Here is a 13,706-nt window from a genome sequence, read left to right as displayed (position 1 = left end):
AGGGTTACGCCTTTTATCCCTAGTAACTCTACCACCAGCCTCTCTCCTGTCTAACACCCTCAGCCCCTCCCCTATCCGAACCTTCCAGCAGTTACTGGTATGTGCAACATCAGTAAGGTCAGATGGGGCAGAGTTAACTGCCCACTTGTAGGTCACTCAGAATGAGTCACTGAAGGAAGCTGTGATTTATCTTACATTATAGGTGTGCTGTAAAATAGGAGCTAATGGTTATCAGATCAATGGAGACAGGCCATTGCTGCATACACAATTTCAGGTTGATCACATTATGCCTTTCTTAAAGGCAAGGATGGACTTTTGCAACAGCTGACTATTCCTCCTACCAAACATCTAAAGATACCTAATTTTGAATTTGTGGTAAAATTATTCATCATCTCAGAACTCTTTACCTGGAATTGCCGTTGCCAAATTAACACAAGTTAAAGCATCTTATTTTGAAAACAGTATTATTTACAGGCAAACATGAACAAAATTACTCAAAGTGCAACAAGTAGAAGTGTTTATGTTTTCTGTACTTCCAGTCTATCATTAAATCAAAGAGTTAGAACAGTCACTAAGCAAGTCAATTGTATTCAGTGTATTAGCATTTAATTGAAAACCTGTTTAATGACTCATTTTCTAAGTCCCACCCCCTTGCCAAACAATGTAGTCACAGTGTGCTATGAAATGAACTTAGACGCAAAAAATGCGACGAGAGCAGGTTAAAACAAGCAGGTTTCCCACTTTACAGTGCACTCTGCCACAATGCCAATATGTATTGCAACTATAGTATTCCTTGTTTGTAATACCAAAAGCAGAACTGTAGCCACCCGTTGTTTCTACTGTGGAGAAGCAAACTCTAGTACGTCATTTTCGTGTATTGACCCTCATCCACTATGTGGCATATTATTACGTTATGGTTTGTTATTTAAGTTCTGTAATTTGACTATCCTTATCGAAGGGGCCTCTTGTCGCCTGACTGTATAACCCATGTTGTAGAGCACAGTGGGGACTGAGTAGACCGTATCACCAAAGAATCACCAGATAGGTTTTTAGGGCCTGTTTTATATATTGGTGGTAAGCACAGTCCATCACAACGGCTACAAATTATCTTTACCACTAATATAATAGTCAACCTTCCGAATTTAGATACGGTGGACTATAGTTTGCCCATTTTAGTGGTCGCACATATCACCGTTTTTATTGCTCGTCAGCGCCAAGAAAACCCTCGCAGTAAAAGGCAGTAAAAAACTAAAAATGCCACCCTCACCATAGGAGGGAGCATTGTTTTTTTTTTTTCCAAAAACCCACTTTGTGGTTTTCATGTTTGAGCCATACAGCAATGTTCCAACACATTGTCAGGAGCCGCCTTGACAGCAGTTCATGTCGATGGGTGAAATGTCTGTAGGTCTGACGGACATTTCATAATTTGGCTGGCAGGTACTCCGTCAAGACAGTGGAGTAAATTACTCCGTCACTCTGACAGAGTACAATCTGTCTGCCAAAATCAGCAGCAGAGTCTTTTGATCCGGAAGGTGAGTCTTTAAACTTTACAAATCCTGAGATAAATCATTCCAGGCTTGGCATGAGAATGAGCAACTTGTATGACTTTGTTATACGCAAAGAATATTAACCAAGTCCAAGCAAAAATGTGTGTGAATTTATAGCTACAAATAACAGGCACATAAATGGTGGATGAACCATACATAAGGGATCATTTATACTTTGGTGGGAAGTAAGCCAGGTCAACATACGCTCTCACCTCCGCTTCAGTAGAAGGGAATGACTAACATCTTTAGAGATTCCCAACGGCCTGGCAAGTATCTCTGTGCCTTTGACGCATTTACCAGTTCAGGCACCGCTGAATGGGTGCCATGTTTGTTTTGTTCTCTCTGCACTAATTTTTAGTTTTACTGAAACAAAATCTGTAACTAGGAGTTTGTCTCAGTAAAACAAAATCCAGTGGCCCTAATGCACGGGACAGTTAATCCCCGCTCATCAGGGCTATTCTTTTTTCGGTCTGGGTCTGCCATGCCTCGTGGCATTCCTAGGTAGCAAAATCCATTGATGGTTACTTTGTCCTAAATGGGGCTGGCCATCGTCACTTTGTCCTAATGTCAGACTTCCCTACAGTGGAACCAAGTCCTGCGGTTCCTACACCTGTAAATAGGTCTGGAAAGCCAAAAAGTTGCCAGACTCGGCATCAGCTATTTTGTAGTGGATACTCTGCATCCACCAACTTCTAAACAAGCCACCCAACCACGGCTTAAATGTGGCCCATTTTCCAATTTTTGTCCCATTAGCCACATTTAACCAATGCTGGTGAGATGTGTTTGTAACATGTTGTTTAAATCAATTCTCCACTCATTTTGCAGTTAGAGTAGGTTCTTCTTTGAGTAGTCAGGAAAGCCTAATTCGATTTCTCTGGTGTAGGCCAAACTGGACAACTCCAAATAAATTGAAATTTGCACTTTTGCAACCCGCTCTGCTCGATGATAATTTAGGATTAAATGGCCTATCCATGTATTCTTCCAGCAAATCAGATGATGACTGTCTCCTACTGCAGAGACTTCGATTCATTGTAATATAGCAGTTGCTGGGTCCCCACAAAATAACGCCTAGATGGCCACAGCGTGTGTGCGCACAAGAATGGCGACCAACTTGTAATTCTTTTCATTTTTCCTTCAAGTATGTTTAGGCAACGTTATTGGCTTTGCCAGCGCATGTCAAGCAATTCAACAACCATTGGAAAAGCCAAAAATATGAGCATTGGCAGGTGACAGGAGATGGCAACAGGGCCATATTCAGCACAGGTGTGGCCCAGAGACAAGTTGGAGCAGAATGATGTGGGTAGCTTGGCATAGGTTACCACAAGGGGCTACATAAAGTACTACTCTTTCACAAACACTAGTAAAGGAGATAATAGCAAAGCCATGTAACACCCTTCCAGGAATGCAAGTCTCAAATAATGGTAACAGCCAATGGCTGAAGGGGGCTGAACAAAAGCCCACTCTGCCTTTACTGTATGTGTATGTTGTATGCATGTAGTATGACGTTGGTAACATGAAGTCTTTGACAGACATCTGCAGCTGTCTGTTGGCGCAGGTGATACCTAAAAACCGTATCTTTGGTCGTAAGTTCTGAACTATAGATTTTAGGTGCAAAATAATAATGCTGGGTCAGTTATGATTTCAGACATGTGGAACTTGGAGCAGCAAATCTCCTTAAATGGAGAGGTCTTGTTTACCTAAAAACCTGTCTTACCTCTTCTCCGTATACAGTGTTTGTTTTTTAAATATTTCCTGCACGGTTATTTCCCTTCACATGACGATGAACTGCTGGCACCAGTCCCTTATTGGAACAATGACTGAGGAGTTCTGAAACTTCCTCCTTGCATTTTGAGAGCAGAGATGGGGTTAAAATGTGTGGCAGTGTTTTCAGTTAGTGGGTGTCAACACTCATTTTTGGAAAGCAGGACTCACATTTTTCATCATCAGATTAATCCACAGCAAGAGAACAAAAGGCTGAAAAGGGAGAATGGAGGAGAATGAGAAAGACTGGAAAACAGTGCCAAAGAGAGAAAGCAGGAATGACAAAAGAGCCTGCAAGGGTGAGACGGGTGATGGCAGGGTGGTGGACGAAAGAAGCATGAAATGACATCGCAATGATGCAGACTTGGTATTCTGCAACCTGGCATTTGCAGTGCCAAGGGAAGCCTCCTAAAAAATATTTAGTCCCCTGCACTGATTTTTATTTATGCATTTATTAAGTAAGTACTGGGAAGGTCTCAGGATGGATGGCTCAGCTTATCACATTGACAGGACATAGAGCTAAGCCAGACATTCATGTCAAGCTTGGACTGTTGTTTGCCCATATTTAACTCCCTAGTGCCCCTATATGTTGGCTGTTGAGGCAATATGCGTGCACTTGCTCCCTGGCGACTTGCGGGAGGGGAGTCCTTTGGGATAGGAGAGTAGTGCTGCAGCTTGGCCGAGACACTAACACAGCAAGTTCAGGTCGCTCATCTCACTGAAAACGAGGTGGACTACAATGGCAATACCTGCAGGCAGCCTGGAAGTCCGTAGTGGGCAACCAGGCACTGGGTTATAGGTAGTGTTTGGAGGGGGTCGTACAGGACATCCAGTAGTACAGTTCTTCTTGGTGCGCCCCTGCACTATAACCTGAAACAGTGTTTTAAACTTACCATTTCTTATACTGAGCACAGCCCCAGAGACAGACCTCATTCCTGGGAGTGACAGCAAACCTTGGAAGGTGGGTCATGGAAGTGCATATTGATTTCTGCAACTCCCTGAGCTCTCATGAGTCCTTCTTTGGCTCTAGAAGGCCACTCCGTAGGCGCAAGGACAATATCTTTAAAGATTCTGAAGGGGGGTATCTGCTTGCTCGTTCATCTTTTTACAGACATGAGGAGGCCTGGAAACATGTGATGGGACGAGCGGCAGAATTCGTTTTACTTGACACTGAAAACGTATTTGGCTGTTAAAATGCCCCTAAATTTTATAAACGAGTCGTCGTTTCTCAGCCGTGAGCTACCAAACGTCCATGAAACACTTAGAAAAGCACCCCCAGTGCTGTGAAACTGTGAACTTACGCAAAGCAGGAACATTTTGCGAAACTAGCACTAAATCCATTCTGCATGTAGTATTTCTCTGCTGGTGAATTTCATGTTTCCCTGTTTGTGGACAGTTTCATTCACCTATGCCCCACATGCATAATGTGTTTCTCCTTCACCAGTTCCCTTACTTGGCTACCTGCTTGAAAGATTCAGGTTCTCTGTGCAAGCACGTCTTTACCCTTTGCAGGAATCAAACGCTTCACGAAGGTCGATGGTCATTTTGACCCAGAAAGAAGTGTGGTGAACCATACACAAATTTACATCAACACCACACCAACAATTTAGACACCATGACCAATGTGGCCACAGAAGAAAACCTCCAATCGGGAATAAAGTTCAAAGCTTTATTTTACAACTATAAAGTTAGTAGCATAAAGACAGTATGTGAGATCAAATTATAAAGGTATATAAGCATCATAGGCTGCTCAAATCAGCAAAATAATTTCACACAAATTAGCATTAGCACAATTAGGCATTCAAAAAGAATTATGCATATCACTAATGAAATTATCTGAGATACTGAAACATATCTCAAGTCAGATTGTATCAACTTTTGTCAAGTTGAATTAAGCAGAGTATTACATTTTGGGCTGGACACAGGCTGTCCCTACAGGTAACCAAATTAGGAAATGCATGTGTGGGGACAGACAAATTCGAGCAAAAACATAAAAGGAGACAAAAATAATTTGAAAAAGATGTATTTCTTGGACTACAGAAAGCCAGCTAGAAAATAAAGAGTGAGTATCAGCATGATAGATTCTATTCTAGAAAAAAGGACATGTCATGGGGCAATGGCAGTCAGCTAGAGGGGTATATCTTTCCAAGAGAACAGCATTCAGGGATTGTTCATCGGCAAAGCTTTTGGATCAGCAGCAAAGTTCGTCAGAAGTGTCATTAGGAAAGGTGATGAGAGAATCTGACTAAAACTTTAAAGTCCATCCCTAATATTAAACACATAAATCATGTTGATTCGCAGAATTAATAGTGTCAGGTCATGCAAAAGAAGCATCATCCAATTATCTGCAATGGGTGTTCTCGAAGTTGCAACAGTCCATCAAATTCACAGACTCCGTGAGAACCATCTTCCATCTGTGTGACTCCATACAGCATTGACAACATTTTATTTCATGTTAAGTCCACAGGCCAGGATGTTCTTTTCCAAGGCCACTAAACTAGTCTCTGCGCAATTGACCAATGAACCTGTTGCTACTTGCAAAGCTTCTCATGAGAACAGAACGTAAAGAAAAACTTGCAATAGAAAGAACAATGATTCATCACTTTTACATGACTGCAAAATACAAGCTCTGCAGGCCTCATTTAAGCCAAAATAAGAATATCAGTTGTATTAAAATAAATCATTGCAATTTAATGAAACATTTAAAATACAAACTTATAAACTCATCAATATTAATATTTCATTAATATGAGCAATACATTTTACTTTAAATTAAAGCTTTGTCAGTTCATTTCTATAAATGTGATAGAGAAGTGTAATTATTTCATTTATGCACTTATCTTTAAACTCATAAATCACACATTAAACATCAGGAAACTAAATTCTTTTGATACTAGCAATTAGTTTAGAGTCTAAGATACGCTTTAACATCATTTTTATTTCACTAATTTATTATTTAATAAGGAAGGCACAATTGTAACCACCAGCAAATTAAAACATAAGCACATTTAAAATGCATGTCAGTGCAGCTTTCTAGGTTAGGCTGACAAACATGGGACATAAATCGTTACCTTCTGCTGACCTCTGGGTCACTAAAAGCATTACTAAATGTATGCCCCAACATGTGTACAACTTGTAATAACCTTTTGTCTCAGCTTGATATTACTACAACTACCTGCTCATCAAATTTTGCCCCAAGGAGCTACAGTTGTGCTAAAGTTGAGGTGGAAAGCCAAGCTGTCAAAATTACTTAACAATGTATTTTGTACAGTTCCGCTCAGAATAAATCCATATTATTACATAAAGAGTCAGAAAGCTTGTCTCATTCCAGGGGTGGGTGGGGAGACGACAATGACAGGTAAAAGAAGAAATAGTAAAACTGAATGCCACTAAGCATACGCATACTGCTTAAACAGTCAGCTCCGTCCCCAAGTGGGGACAGAGTCAGGTTTGGGAGAAGAAGAAGCAAAAAGGTAAAGTACCTTCATTTGTAATGATTACAAATTTACCGTGAATGGGATACTGAACAAGTCCTTTCATATTCCTCACCTACTGTCTCAAAAAACTCCAAAATCTTTAGGGAAAAGGATTTGGAAAACATACTTTACCAAGCCCTATTCCAAAAAACATTGTTTATGCCCAAAAACTATAATGGAGCAATACAGCGTGTATGAACTAGGTTTAGGTGATAACTTTTGCTCAGCTGGTGGATTTGGCGGAATTTTGGCCACTCAACCTGGAGGTCAGGCCAAAATCCAGCAACCTCTTCTGTGGCAGAGTTTTTTCTAGTGCATGGATCTGCAAAGTAAGTTGGTGAGCAAGATTTGAGGTCACCTAGCGTAATTTTCGGGAGCTCAAAGGGCAACTGGTGAGATTTTCCCTACACGTGTGGTCACGACCTTTCGCAGTGAGAAAGCTGCTGCTCGAGCAGAAAATCAACTGAAGCGGCAGCCAGACCAACTCGAGAAGCAGCGCCCTCTGGAGCACTGTGTGGTGCCATTCACACTGATTTTTCAGCGTGGAATGAGCTCCCGGTATTAAAAATCAGTGTGAGCAATGGTAGATTTCTGCCCGTTCGCGAAACTCAGCAGAATCTTGCAAGGTTTCCATGTAACTCCGTGGATTTCTGCGTAGTGAAACTTCACGAGGTGTAATCTGTAGTGGTTTGCAGTGACAAAGAGAGCTTGGTCTGCTGCCTGGACCAATCCACTACTCTCGGTTTGCTGAATGATAACGTTTTCATTGTCAGAGACTTTCAGACCTCAATGAGTAATATCAATTTTCTGCAAGCCTTGCCTTAACTACATGACTTTACACAAAATGAACTAAATCAAAACAGGCATGTTGTGCTTACCAAAAACTCAACCATAAACTTGCTGGTATAAGCCAGTCACACCACAACAGTACTCACAGTGCCTGAATGAAGATGTCCAATCAAACAAAACACAACACAGCATTCTCAACACAGCCTCTTTCTTCATCGCTACACATGGACACCTACAATCAACGACCCGTAAGCATTTCTAGCTGAGCAATCACTAGCATAATATAACAAATCGAAAACTTCTTCAAAAGAGCACCTTTCAGAAATACGTGGTCCAAAAACCAGGTTCACAGCAGAAAACAAAGAGGAGACCCTGGAATTGATCCAATTGCAGTTTTTCGTGCTTCCTGTAATTTTTATTGTTTTAAAATTGCTTCTTTTTGTTGTTTACTACACTGAATGCTATTGTATCTGGCATGTGGCTTGCTTTCAGTGTAATAAGCAGCACTAATAAAGTTAATGTTCTTAAGTCATATAACAGCCATTGTTCTATCCTGTTAGTACTGTGCAGTGTAAAGTCTGATGGGAGTACTGATTCAATGTCTTTGCTGTGAAGCAAAACAAAGGAAGGAAAAATTAGAAAACCTCAACTGGGGAAAACCTCTCCTGGGGGAAATTGGGGAAGGGCACAAAACAATCAAAAAACATAGTTTTGCATATGCATTGCTTGCATCATTAATAGCGGGCATATTTTAAATCCATATTCACTTTAATGGGCTTTGGGTCAACCTACATCCGTCTGTTGCCTCTTTTATCCAAAACCTTCAACCACTGGAATTTCTGGCTTCTACATTTAGTTGTATTAACCCAGGAAGAACCGTCTGTTCTGCCTGTTTGGCCTTGCTCAGTTTATCCAAGGCTAAACTTGACCTTTTTGGTGATCAGTTTTTCTGTGTCACGGCAGCTAAAGCTTCGAATTGCTTACCTCTTTCTTTAAATACGGATGCGCCATTAGTTAATAGTAAAATATATTGTGTCTTTTGTTCTGTAGCACTAAAGCATTGAAAAACAGCACTTACAAAAACATATCACACAACAAAGCAAGGGAGGCATGCCTCTGGTCTCTGTTTTCTATTGTCTCGAGGTGCCTGTGTCATGGCGGGAGCCCCTGCACCCACAGAATAGGAACAATGCTTTAGTCGCAGATTTGTGAATAGCTGATACTAAGGTTATGGGGGTCATTACAACCTCGGCGGTCTTGGAAAAAGACCGCCAAGGCTGCGGGAGACAGAATACCGCCATTGCTGGCGGTATTCCTGGCTCCCTATTATGACATTTCCGCTGGGCCAGCGGACGGTAACAGTGTTACTGTCCACTGGCCCAGCGGAAATGTCACATCAACATTGCTGCCGGCTCGTAATAGAGCCGGCGGCAATGCTGATGTGCAGCGGGTGCAGTAGCACCCGCCGCGCATTTCACTGCCCGAAATTCGGGCAGTGAAATGCTCGACGGGGCTATGCCTGGGGGCCCCTGCACTGCCTATGCCAGGGGCACCCCAAGTCCCCTTACCGCCAGCTGTTCCATGGCGGTGTTTACCGCCACGGACAGGCTGGCGGTCGGGGACTCATAATCCCCAGGGCAGCGGTGCTTGCACCGCTGCCCTGGGATTATGACCGCGGAAGCCTGGCAGTATGTTGGAGGGGCCGGCGGTATGGCCGTGGCTATTGCGCCACGGTCATAATTGCTGGCGGAACACCGCCAGCCTGTTGGCAGTGTTACCGCCACCTTACCGCCAATATCTTTTCACCCTGGACTTGCATGGATACGCAGTAGGTTCCGCATCCCTTCAGACCATCCATTGATTATCAACAACTCAGAGGACTCTCATGAAGCCATTTTGTCTCACTGCTGTCTGGCCCAGATATTGGTAGAATGCCAGAAAAAGCCAAAGCAACGTCATCAAGATGGTAGTGTGCAGATCTTTTGGCGCTAACTCAAGGATGGCAGTCCTGTCCCTCACCAAAAGCCTAGCTGAGTTTGTTGCAACCATGGAGGTGAAGGTAGTGGTGACAAGGGGGTGGGGTGGCAACTCATGGTTGAGGCCCCATTTCTTTGTCAAAGTTGTGCAGTCCGAACATATGAACCTTCAAGATATTCCTTAGATTTGTTAAATTTACTTCAACAAGCCAAAAGGTTCATTTTCTGTAAATATACCACTCACCTCACAGGTCTGTACAAAAGGGCCAAAAAGATGTTTTAACGAACATTTTTATTTTTAAATTTGAAAATCCAGATGTTGCCATTTTTTGATTTCCCCTCAGTTTGTTTGATGTGCAAACAAAGACGTCCACTGTGCAAACAAATCCAAGTCAGACATTTTCTGCTGAATCCCTGACAAAGACAGCCTGGAACACGGCATGTTGGCAGGGAGGGTGTGTTCAGGTTGTACTGTGCACTTTATATGGATTTGTTTGCACAACGGATTCCTTTGCTTGCACATAAAGAAGAAATTGGTGAAAATAAGTCACGATAATATCTGGATTTTAAAATCGCTATTTTACAGATATTTTTGTAAGTGCGTTATGAAGCTGTGCAGCCTCACATACTGAAAACGACCCTTTGCTGTCCGGCGAAATAAAGCATGTAAAGCCTGGTCCTGGTTTCAATTCTCCACCAGCACCATGATATGAGTAAATGTTTCAAAAGTGATGCTTACACGGGTGATGACGCAGAACTCACGAATCGGTGCCTTTTAGCGTTTTTTTCCAATTGTCCAATTTAAAAAGTCAATGGTATTTTGAGATAAAGAAATTAATTCTGTAGACCATAAGTGACAGGAAGCACGACGTGTCAAGATAAGATGTAACATGTGAACCCTTGTGAAAGTATCAGTGCAAACATTCTATGACTTTAGTGTTGCCGTGCCTTGTTAGCAGGACTGCTGCAAGGGTGTGTAAATACTGCAGGTATTAGCATCATTTATAGCCCAAGAGGCAGTTAGAGGTTCCTTTAAGTGTTGTATCCGACCTCGCCATTTGAGAGGATCTTTTCCATGTTTGCAGCATGTTGTTTTTCACAATTACTAGTAATGACATGTGACAGTAGCTGCTGGGCCTGGTTGACTCTATGTTGCCATGTTTTCATCCTCAGGGCTTCTGGTGGGGGTCATCTTGAGGTACGGTACTTCGTCGAGCGGCGGCCGTGACAAATCTCTCAGCTGCTCGGAAGAAAATCGCGCGTTCACAACCCTGCTCGTCAACGTTAGCGGAAAGTTCTTCGAGTACACCCTGAAAGGCGAGATCAGCCCCGAGAAAATTCACAATGTGGAACAGAACGACATGTTACGAAAAGTAAGTCTACTTTAAAAAAATTATATATATATTGAGGTCGATTCACAGACGCATTTATGAGTACCAGAAGCGCTGCCACGGAGTACCCTTTTAGGTACACCTTCACGACCCCAACATGTCCAACTTCTTGTTAGGAAAAGTGTACAGAGGGCACATCACTTTCTGTTTGCATTAACGGTATATGATTATATCCTGAATATTCTCATTTTATTCGCAGTTCAAGATATTTTGTGTGGCGATTCACAAAGGCAAGTAAGAGTACGTAAATGAGCATTACTTTACGCAATCCCAGACGTCTTTGTGAAGGAGCCCCTAATTCTTTTGTAAAGGTCTAGGTTTCACTTTCAGGTAACTTCAGAGTGCTAGGTATAGTGAGGGGATAAAAGTGGGCAGACCTATACATTCCCACAGAGTGCCACGGCAGAGGCAGGCCTAGCTTGGCCGTGAGAGCAAAAGCATTGGGCAGGCCCTAAAAAGATGTATCTTGTAAACCACACAGTTTATGACACTTAAAAACAAGACTGCTTTGAACTTATTTTTTTTAAAGTCATTTAAAAAAAAAATGTGTGTCATTAGATTATTGCACTTGTTAACTTTTATTGAAAATCGTAGCTTACAAACAACGTCAGAAATATTTAAGAAGTGCCTGGACAGTTTTGCCTTGCCCGAGCCAAGGAACGGTTACATTTTTGGGTGCTTACTTTGTAATAATGATATTATTGCATATACAGCAACACAACGTATCTGAGCTGATTTGCTCCCTCGTTTTCCAGCTGACGACAGGAAAGGCTAGTGGCATAAACGTGTTTGCATTGGCTCAAACAATTTGTCTTAACGTGGAAGCGCGTATTTCAGCCTAGGTTTCTAGCTGTGCTGTAAGATTAAACAGGTTAGCGATGCATAAATGAACTGGTAGCAGTCTACTGTAAATATTTTAACTGCGTTGTACTCTCTTTAATTTAAAATGCAAATTCCGTGAACCGAGGAATTGCACATTTTGAATTGTATTCTTTGTGGCTCTTTGTAACAGTAGCTATCAGATTTGACAGTACCTCATTTTTAGGTGGAGCATAGAGACGTGTTGGTATGTATCTAAGCTTTTAACCACGCCCACCTCATGCCCATCACTTTCACTCCTTCCTGGGCTTGCCTTTCAAAAATCCTTTCTTTTCGTTGTTAACTGTTTTGTGTTTGACCCTCCTTGGGACAGTTTTGTTACCGCTTTGGCCATCGACCCTGTTAAATGGATGATTGCACTTTTGCTGATAACTTTGACTGCGAGCGAACTTTTTTGGTCATCCTTTGCGCCAGAGTACCTGCTTATTTCTGCAGAGTGCTGGCACTCTCCAATTAAAAGTATTACGTTTTTCTTGAGAAGAGCCGGTACTCTCCCTCTAAAAATAAAAAAGTGCCGGCACTCCGTACCAGACAGTACCGGCCCACTGCTTTGCGCTCATGGCAGCTGTGGCACTTTGAATCGGCTCACTTATGTAACTTTTACTTTTTATTTTCAGTTTGTGTGGCAAGAAACGTCCAGTTAGGAATTTACAAAGCTTATAGCTTTAACTTGAGCGTACTCGAGACCCGTTGCATTGCAAAAGCTTGTTTTGTCCGCGGTTCATCCTTCAGTTGGGTCCTGAAAGTGGATCAGAGCCAGACATTTAGCTTGAGCCAGGTACTTTGTACTCGCCTTTGCCAGCCCACCTATCCGAGGGAGGAAGTACCCTTGTGGCTAGCTGCAGACAATAATTCCAGCAATTTGGGGGCTCTTGTTCTTGTTTAGTGATTTGGCCAGAAGTGTGATCTTGGGCATCTCATTTTTTCCCCCTGATTCTTGATTCGTATACCTGAACAATTTGCTAGTGCCAAGACGTAATTCGTAGTGTGATCAGTTCATTCGTTGATGAATATGTATAAGGGGTTGTAATGCATCAGTCTTGTAGCACAGGGATACACTATATAAAATGTAATTTCTTAGGCAGTCGTTTTGTATTCCCGTCTCGTATTTTTATGTGTTTTATAGTCTATACATACACCGGGCTCAGGCTTCTCCCTGTTTTTGTTAGAGCGCCATCTTATGAGAAGTACTGAGAAATGCAACGAGTGCGTCAACTTCGTATGTTTCTGGAGGGTGGAAGATGGTACCGATTAATGGTTCTCCCATCGCCTGCAAATATTTGACCGTTTTGCACTGTGAGTCTTTTGAACACATGGTACTGGTACCATATTTTGCAGACTACCTTATGTGCGCAGTGGGTGTTTGCCCCCATTTGTGCGCTACCACGTCACTTTGGTATTACTGAAGAGTCATGAGAGGTTTGATCACCACCTCCCGTAAAATGTATCACTGTGGCATAAAACGTATGGCTGCACGGTCCTAAGGAGCCATTTGTTCACTTGCATGGGAGCATTACCCCATGCACATGGCGAAACAGCTTTGCCCTTGTGCCCGGGATGTATTACAGATGCGCACGCAAAAGCAAACACAAAAACGGTAGGAGCACTGATTGTGTACCACAGAAGAGGCGGCGCATAGTCATTATGCACCTTTATGAAAACCCTTAAGAAAGAAGTACGGGCTTACCCGGTACTCCCTAAAAACCCTCGGCAGTGGGTGTAGTGACCCACTACACCATCCTGCTGGGATCCTTGCTTCCTCTTAAAATTGAGGAGGGGTCCACTGACAGTGAAAGATGGAACAGCAGTTTCAAACTGCGACTCTGTCTTTCACTGACCTGCCCCCCACAGCACAGGTGTAGACTGTGAGAGGATAATGCATTTCTT

The 13,706-nt window shown here is 42.5% G+C and overlaps 1 protein-coding gene across 2 annotated transcripts in view; it reads left to right on the top strand.

The window, feature by feature from the left end:
* Positions 1 to 13,706, top strand: part of SLC9A7 (solute carrier family 9 member A7) — a 389,146-nt gene that overhangs the window by 99,580 nt on the left and 275,860 nt on the right. For both annotated transcript variants that reach the window (XM_069204294.1, XM_069204295.1), the window contains exon 2: positions 10,723 to 10,922. In XM_069204294.1, coding sequence (XP_069060395.1) covers positions 10,723 to 10,922 — 200 coding nt within the window. The remainder of the gene's footprint in view (positions 1 to 10,722; positions 10,923 to 13,706) is intronic.

This window comes from Pleurodeles waltl, chromosome 8, assembly GCF_031143425.1.
Source record: "Pleurodeles waltl isolate 20211129_DDA chromosome 8, aPleWal1.hap1.20221129, whole genome shotgun sequence".
Lineage (NCBI taxonomy): Eukaryota > Metazoa > Chordata > Amphibia > Caudata > Salamandridae > Pleurodeles > Pleurodeles waltl.
The sequence above is the reverse complement of the archived record's forward strand: the minus strand, read 5'-3'. Positions and strand labels throughout refer to the sequence as shown.